Genomic DNA, 8,656 nt, shown 5'->3' on the forward strand with positions numbered 1-8,656 from the left:
AGGTGTCTTTTATCCATTTTGAGTTTATTCTTGTGTATGGTGTAAGTTGGTAGTCTAGTTTCTTTCTTTTTTTTTTTTTTGCATGTACCCATCCAATTTTCCCAATACCATGTATTGAAGAGAATGCTTTTCTTCATTGTATGCTTAGTTTGACCAAGAGGCTGCTGGTTCGATTCCCGGTAAGGGCACATGCCTGAGTTGCAGGCTCAGTTCCCAGTGGGGGGAGTGCTGGGGGCTGCGGATCAATGATTCTCTCTCATAATTGATGTTTCTCTCTGCCTCTCTCTTATTCTCTGAAATCAACAAAAAAATATATTTTTTAGAAAAGTTAACTGGGCACCCTGAGCTTTATCTGGTAAAACCCTAAGTTAGCAAGGAATAGGGGGTAGATATTGAGTGGGGAACCCACAAGATCTGTCATGAGGGAGGTGACATTTATTCCAAAGGCTGAACCTGTGTTGGAAGAATCCAGGCCTCAAACACAGGCTGGGGGGAAAACTCTTCTGTGACAAAGTCTTTAGGGTCATATTGGCCTTCCATTCATATAGTTGTAGGATATCCTGTGCAGTCTCCAGGTAAGCCAGGTTTTCAGTGGGGTTGACAGGAGGCGTCCACTCCGGTAATCCCCCCAAATCAAATGGCTTCTCCTTCTAACAAGGGTCTGTCCTGCCCATCCCAGTGCAGAAATAGTTCAATAGTGGAAAGGAAACTAGGAAAGTGACAGAAGCAGCCAACACACAGATCTGCTCAAATTAATCTATGTCCTTCTTTTGACTGATTCGCCTTCTGGTAATGATGGAGTTAGTAATTTCTAACTTCAGCCCTCAATTAATCGGAAAAAAAGTTAATTAAAAATATGAAATTAAATTTAAAACATTAATTTTTTAGAATAAAAACTCTTCCCCTATCAACTCCTTTCCTTGAATATTCCCCCTCACCCCTGCAATTTAAATATTCTGTAGCCCCCAGGATGTGGGTTCTGTAGCCTCTGGGTGCCTTTGTCTGACTGACATTTGTGTTAAGCCAGAGCTGTGAACAGAAGTGTCTCCAGAATCACACGGTGTGAATTGCTATGCAACAAGGTTAAACTATTTTGATGTTGATTCTGACCACATGTGAGCATTTCCCACAGCTAAGTCACATTTTATTATTAAAACCCAAACTATATGATTAATTTTTTTAAAAAGCATGACCATGTTACTTCTTCAAATTTCAGGTTTCTCAGATATATAACCTTTCAGAAATTAATACATAAATTAATACAGGGTGATTCCATTCAAATTGCCTATATTATCTCCTGTATCACCCATTCTCCAAACTCTTTTTGTGGGGGAGGTATTTTAGAGAGAGAGGAAGAGAGGAGGAGAGAGAAACATCCATGTGAGAGAGAAACATCAATCAGTTGCCTCCAGTATACACCCCAACTGGAGATGGAACCCACAGCCTGTGCCCTGACCCAGAATTTAACCTACAATCCCTCGGTGTACAGGACGATACTCCAACCAACAGAGTCACACCAGCAAGGGGTCCAAAGTCTTTTTGGTCCCAGGAAACCTCAAAGAATAATACAGCATTTACCATGTTTTATGCTTAAATGGGAGCAGAGGTAGTGGAGTGTGACATCTCCTATTCACCTTTATTAAACAGTTCATCTGTGGTCTTCCTTGTGTGAGTCACATTTTCTCTTTGTGTTTCACATGTAACATCTGTGGAACAGAGAGCGTGACGGAAATATAACTCATTGTGATTTGAAGCACTTTGAACAAAATGGTTATAGCGTCTTGGCATCGTTTTTGATTTTGTACGCCACGTAGCCCAGCAGTTCTCAAATGGCTGCACATTGGAAATACTACGGGAGCTTGAAAAAAATACTGGTGCCTGAAGTCTGCACTAAGGATTCCAACGTCACTGCTGTAGGGTGTGACCTTTTTAAAGCTTCCCAGCTGATTCTAATGTGCAACAAAGTCTGACACCAGGGAATACTCCTCTCGGGTAGCTATAAATGTCTCTTTTGGATGTGCCACTTCCTGGACCAAGTCCCTGAATTACGGTGCAGCCTGCATTCTCCCAATAACCACCAGGAGGGAGGCAAATGAGTGGTTTGCAGGACCCCAACCACATGAAGGGGGGCTCAGGTTAGAACAACCATCTAAAAGGGACCCTGGAATCTGACCCAAACAAATTGGAAACACGATACCATTGTAACTCAGGTTTCCTCCCTGCCAAGGTGTGGGAGTGTAAGTGGAAGTCACCTTCCCTCAGCACAGCCTTCCTAGAGTCTGGAAACTGGGGATGCTTTTGTTCACAAGGCAAACAAAGTCTTCTGGCTCAATATATTTCCTTCCGTTTCTTTGAAGAAGGTGGGGGTAAAAACTTTCAAAACTTTTATGAGACTGGAACGGAACAGTTCTTAGAAGAAAAGTTCAGAGAGAAGGTGTGGGGTCAGGAGCAGGAAGAGAAAGGCCACCCAGGAACTGCAAAGTCCAGAAAAGAGGTTTGGGAGAAGAGATATCGCAAGGCTGGGAGGGTATTTTTTTAAAAAGCAAAATCCTGGTACCATTTTATCCTGCTGCTCTCCTCTAAAATCTTGAGTACATTTTATATTCCTCACTAATGCCCTAATCTAGCGCAAAGAGAGTATGGTTTTTGAAGAACTCAAAAAAGAGTTGAGAACATCAGAGTATGAGTCACAATATAAAGAAAGGGACATGCAGCTTTTACAAAAAATATGTCTGCCCCCATCTCCACTAAATACATGCAGACAAATAATAAAAGACTGTTTCCTTGAAGGAATACCAAGTAGTAGCCTGCTGAGACAACTGCATGTTTCAATTCTGCATTAGGGCAGAAAAAGAAAAAGAGGAAGGGTAGTTAGAGTTTTTAAAAGGCTGACAGCATGGATTCTCAAACTTTAGGGTGCATCAGAGTCCCCAAGAGGGTGGATTAAAACCCAGATTGCTGACCTCACCCCCAGAGTTTCTGAATTAGTAGGTGGGACCCATTTCTAACTAGTTCCCAAGTGATGCTGACGTTGCTGGTCTTTGGACCACCCTTTGAAAACCACTGGTTCATATGCTCTCATGGAAATTATCTCCCAGTCTAATGCTTGGTATGGTCTGTTCTTTGAAATGTTAACAGGTTTTATGGAGAAAAAAAAAAGAAGAAGAAGATTGTGATGGTCAAATGAGTTGGAGAAATAGTGGATTAAATGAAATTTAATAAGGTTTCTTTTGAGAAATTAAAATAACTTACTGTCTACACACAAAAAGCTTACTGTCTACATTTATCTGATGTTACTATGCCAGGAAATTCTTTCCCAGAAAGATGAAATGGCAAGTAATTTTATTGTTTGTTCCAGGAACTTCCTGAAAGTCCATTAATTCGAACACTAGACTGTTCAATTTACCCTCACTAGAGTAAATATACTTTCTCAGGAAAACAGACAACATCTAAAGATTGTTTGCTCTTAGAGGCTAACCTGGAAGTTGTCACCTTGCTGTGTCTACCAATCCTGAACAAGTGTGTCAGAAACCTGCCCAATTTTGATCAAGCTCTGCATCAAAATAGCCACCTTAATCCAGACCCCAAAATCTCATAAGTGTCTTGCCTTTGCCTTCACCCTTCTGAGAAACTACTAAGAGTCAGTGATGATAGTGATATCCCTTATCTCAACAAGCACAGAACTAAGCTGGGCTTTCTTCATGAGTTTATTCTGGTGTCATTTTGAGGCAGGTTTCAACCACCTACTTTGAAAGTTCCTAAGAGAGTAAATCTTAAAAATTGTAACTATGTGAGGTGATAGATTAACTAACCTCATTGTGGTGATCATTTTGCAATATATACACACTAGAGGCCCAATGCACGAAATTCGTGCAAGGAGCTCGGCCCTCGCAGCCCCGGCTTCATCTGGAAGGTTGTCCAGAAGGACATCTGGAAGGTTGTTCGGCTGTCTGGTCTAAATAGCATATTACGCTTTTATTATTGTAGATATCAATCATCATGTTGTATAATTTATGCAATGTTATATGTCAATTGTATCTTAAGAAAATAGAAAAAAAAAGATTGATAACAACAACAAAACCAGCCTATTGCCTTGACTTCCTACACTCGGTTAAGTCCCTCCTCTTATTCCCTGTCTTATTCACAGTTTAGCATAGTGCCTAGAAAATAGTAAACATCCAATGAATATAATTTGAGCTCATGGCTGTGGAAGAACTTGGTAAAATACAAAGTAATATAAAAGTAATAATATAATTATCATCAACAAGAATTAGTTTAAGAATTGGTGTCTTAAACTGGTTCTTTAAATTTTGTTATCTAGGAGATTTACAATTTTTCACATGTATATACAGGGCTTTAATGAGCATCTTGTGTAATGTTGATTATTTCCATATGATTCATTCTCAGAAGTATTATAATTGGTGGGTCAAAGTATTCAATTTTTAAGATTTCCAATATTATTTTCAAATTGTCCTTCAAAAAGTAATACCAACTTATTATTTTTTTAAATACATTTTTATTGATTTCAGAGAGGAAGTGAGAGGGAGAGAAATAGAAACATCAATGATGAGAGAGAATCATTGATTGCCTGCCTCCTGCATGCTGCCCACTGGGGATTGAGCCCAAAACTCGGGCATGTGCCCTGACTTGACCTCCTGGTTCACAGGTCGACGTTCAACCATTGAGCCATACCAGCTGGGCAGTAATACAAATTTATACTACTGCCAACAGTATATGAACACTTTTAACAGCACTGAGAAAAATATTTGCTTAATTTCTCTTAACCAGTTTGAGAGTTGTAATTGCTGTTTTAATTTGCATTAGTTGGGTAGGACTGCCATAACAATTTACCATATATCCAGTAACTTAAACGACAGGAATTTTTTTTCTCACAATTCTGGAGACTGAAAGTCTGAGAACAAGGTGTCAGCAGAGTTGGTTTCTTCTGAGGCCTCTTGCCTTATAGACAGCGGTGTTCTCCCTGTGTCTTCACATAGTCTTCCCTGTGTACTAGTATATGTCTGTGTTCAAATTTCATCAAACAAGGATACCACAGTCTTATTGAATTAGGGTCTAGTCTAATGAACTAATTTTAACTTAATTACATCTTTGAAGACCTCATCTTCAAATAGTATCAATTCTAAGGTATTGAGCTTTAGGACTTAAATATATGAATTTGGAGGTGACACAATTCAACCCATAAGAGACAATCAATTGGTTTCATAAATTTATTATCCAAATGAATTTTTCTTTTTTTAATATATATTTTATTGATTTTTTACAGAGAGGAAGGGAGAGGGATAGAGAGTTAGAAACATCCATGAGAGAGAAACATCGAACAGCTGCCTTCTGCACACCCCCTACTGGGGATGTGCCCGCAACCAAGGTACATGCCCTTGACCAGAATTGAACCTGGGACTCTTCAGTCCACAGGCTGACGCTCTAGCCACTGAGCCAAACTGGTCTCTATCCACTGAGCCAAACCGGTCAGGGCCCAAATGAATTTTTCTATTAAAATTTTTCATATTTGTGTCCTTTGACCTTTTATTGTTTCTGGGAAGAAGTTTTGTATAGTCAAATGATACAATCTTTTTCTTTATAGTTTCTGGACTGAGTATTCCAAAAGTTTCGTGAATATCTATATACCTAATACACACTAAGAAACTTTTACTTAGAATATTACTTTTACAGATTTGTTTGTTTGTTTACTTATAAACGCTCAAAATTTTGATATTTAAATATGTTATCCAGATGGGATTCATTTCGTGTTTGTTATAACGTATGGAATTAATTTTATTTTTTTCTAAATATTTAGCCAGTTGCCTAAACTTGGTAGCCCATCTTTTGGTTAAATATTAAGTATGTTAAAAATAAAATTAAAATAAAATGATTTACCCTTTTTAGCCTTTTGAACTTTCATGGTGGCTCAATGTCCTTTTTCACTAAAAGTTCTGGGAAAAGTACATTTGACTGTTGATTTTACTTGTAGGTTGACTGATTTCATTTTTACTGTTTTCTGAGGTGGGGTAAATGAATCATGGTTTTCTCAATAGCGATATGTAACTTTTTGGCCTTTCATTTTGATTAGGGCACAAGAGAGATCTAGCTACCCATCACCCAGGTCTATATTATTCTGGAACACACAGATGCTTCATCCTACAGGTTCTGTTTAGCTTTTGACAAAAGGAAGGACTTTTTAAGTATTAAAGTACTGGATACTTTTTATAACATTAAACAGGATAGTAAAGACTTATTTTTTTTTTCTATTGATGAGGCTGCTTATTCATTTCACCAGGATGGGAAAGCACCTCTTCAGTACACCTCCCTTCCTTCCTCCTCTCCCACAGATGGCTCCTTAGAAGCCATCACAGTTCAGGAAATATGTACACATTCCACTGCGATCACCTTTGACAAACAGGTAAGCCACTCTTTGGAGGCTCCATCACCTAGTGCGGAACGCAAGGTAGAAAGGAAAATGTCTACCCCTAGTTCTAATAAGGTCAATTTCACTGCGAACCTACTCTGTCAGAAAGCAAACCTTTGATCAAAAAATGTTTCAGAAACAAAACATTCTCTCTCAGTGAGCACGCTGCCGTTCTACATTGGAAAGTTTAACGATAGCATCACACTGACTCACTTTTATGGTTTTCACGGCTTATGTTATTCTTTGAAGAGTTCTTGAGTCTTCATCTCATTGAGGCATGAAAAATATCAGTGACATTATCTGTCCCTTTCTAGTTGCAGATCTGCAAGGAACTTGTTATTTTGGGGGACAACTCTCATAATTCTTTTATTCATTAAAATCTCTTTGAAACTGGTAAGTATGATGACCTTGAAACAGGAAAACGGTGACTAGAGGCAAGGCAGTGGTGGTGATGAGGGTGGGGTTAGTGAGAACTTACTCTTCACTCCATATCATTTGTACCTTTTCATTTTTGTACCTTGTGCATGTATCATATATTCAAACTAAGTGGCTCTCTTAAATGTTATTTTTAAACAGTAACTTTTATGTTAGGGCTTCAATTACGTGTGGAATAAATGCAAGTCAGAGTATAACAGTATGATCTGTACCACTGCTCCAGAAAGAAACCTTTGATAGCCATTTTAAACAATTTATTTTTTTTCATTAATTTATTCAAGAAATATTTATTTAGGTAACAACTCTGAGCCAGGCACCAGCCAATAATCATTAAATTAGGTGGTGAATGTTGTGATGGGACTATAAAGGATTATGCACAGAGAATCTAAAGAGGAAAAAGGAATTATCGAGGTTATATGGATCATGTAGCAATCATAAAACAATCATAAAGGTGATCGATGTGTGAGATTTGCCATAATCCTCCTGAAATGCAATGAGTTACTGGAAAAGTACACTGAAGTGGGTCAAAAAGATGAGGACATATTTTGCTGCATATCTGTCACACGTCCTTATCTGCTGCAGAGGTGGAATTTTTTATCCATATGCTTTTTTTTGCTGTCTTTCTAAGTTATAATCTTTGCTTTATAGTTTGAAGAGAGAGCCAAGGGAGGATTCGTTTTATTTTACTAATAGTGGTAAAGGCAACTGATTTTATAAACTTCATAAGTAACTTTATAAGTGATTCCAAATAAAATCATTGTTTACCTCATTGTTTATACTTAAGGCAGATAAAGTACAAATTTCATGACCGTAGTTCCTCATACTTTCTTAACTGCTAAATGCTAAAGAAGCAATCTCATGCTCTTCAAAACTTAAAAAAAAAAAGGTCTGCATTCCAGTACAAACAAACTGAACGCTCTACAAGACTTGTTTTAGTTTAATATAAAGTGGTTGCTACCTACCTGCCAGGATAAAGAAGGTCAAGCGTGGCAATGGAACTCAAAACACTGATTAACAATGATTTGAGGGCAAAACATAGGAAATCTCAATGGAAAGACAAACAGGAAATCTCAGGGTTGTTTTTCTTTTCTTCTTTTTGGAGGAGGGTGGAGAGAAATACTTTTCTAAAGCATCAGTATTAATTTATTTTAGTATCTGTTTACCTTACTCAATAACCGTTACAGTTTATCTTCTACTATTGGTTTTTAAAACCAAGACAAATTTCCATTTCATTAAAAACTGTTCAATCTTCTAAGCAAAGCCTAAAAACTATGAATGAAATTTGACCACATTCTTTTCACATTGTTAGTAAAACTTCCAAAATTCAGAGCAGTTAAGTAAACTTTTTAAGGAAAATTTTACACAAAAGGGTCTTTTGAAAGTATGATATAACTTTTTTTTTAAGATAACAAATTTATAGGGATCTCTTATTCATCCCACTAATACAAGGAAACTAATTTACTTTTATGTTTTAGAGTTTACATTTTGGTACTGATGAGTGACATTACATCAACTAAAGAATCAGAACAGCATGATGAACTATAGAAACAAAACAAGATAAAAAGGATCAAGTTTTCAATTAAGCATATAATATTAATGATATGAAAACATTGTTTAAGCCAGAGCTTTTCTAAATATAATTTGCAAAACTTTTTAGTGTTGCTAAATATAGTAAGTATTCCAATTTCATTCAAGAAGAAGCTTAGTTTACTTCTGTCAAATAACAAAATACTATAATTTAGTAACAAGTTTGAAGTCCTGCACTGAAGGGAAAACAATCCATGGATTGGGGGTGAG

At 37.3% G+C, this 8,656-nt stretch overlaps 1 protein-coding gene across 1 annotated transcript in view; it reads left to right on the forward strand.

The window, feature by feature from the left end:
* Positions 1 to 8,656, forward strand: part of RFK (riboflavin kinase) — a 32,857-nt gene that overhangs the window by 8,402 nt on the left and 15,799 nt on the right. Inside the window, exons 2-3 of the mRNA XM_014541229.1 lie at positions 2,358 to 2,527; positions 4,687 to 4,702. Coding sequence (XP_014396715.1) covers positions 2,358 to 2,527; positions 4,687 to 4,702 — 186 coding nt within the window. The remainder of the gene's footprint in view (positions 1 to 2,357; positions 2,528 to 4,686; positions 4,703 to 8,656) is intronic.

This window comes from Myotis brandtii, unplaced genomic scaffold, assembly GCF_000412655.1.
Source record: "Myotis brandtii unplaced genomic scaffold, ASM41265v1 scaffold266, whole genome shotgun sequence".
NCBI classification, from domain to species: Eukaryota; Metazoa; Chordata; class Mammalia; order Chiroptera; family Vespertilionidae; genus Myotis; species Myotis brandtii.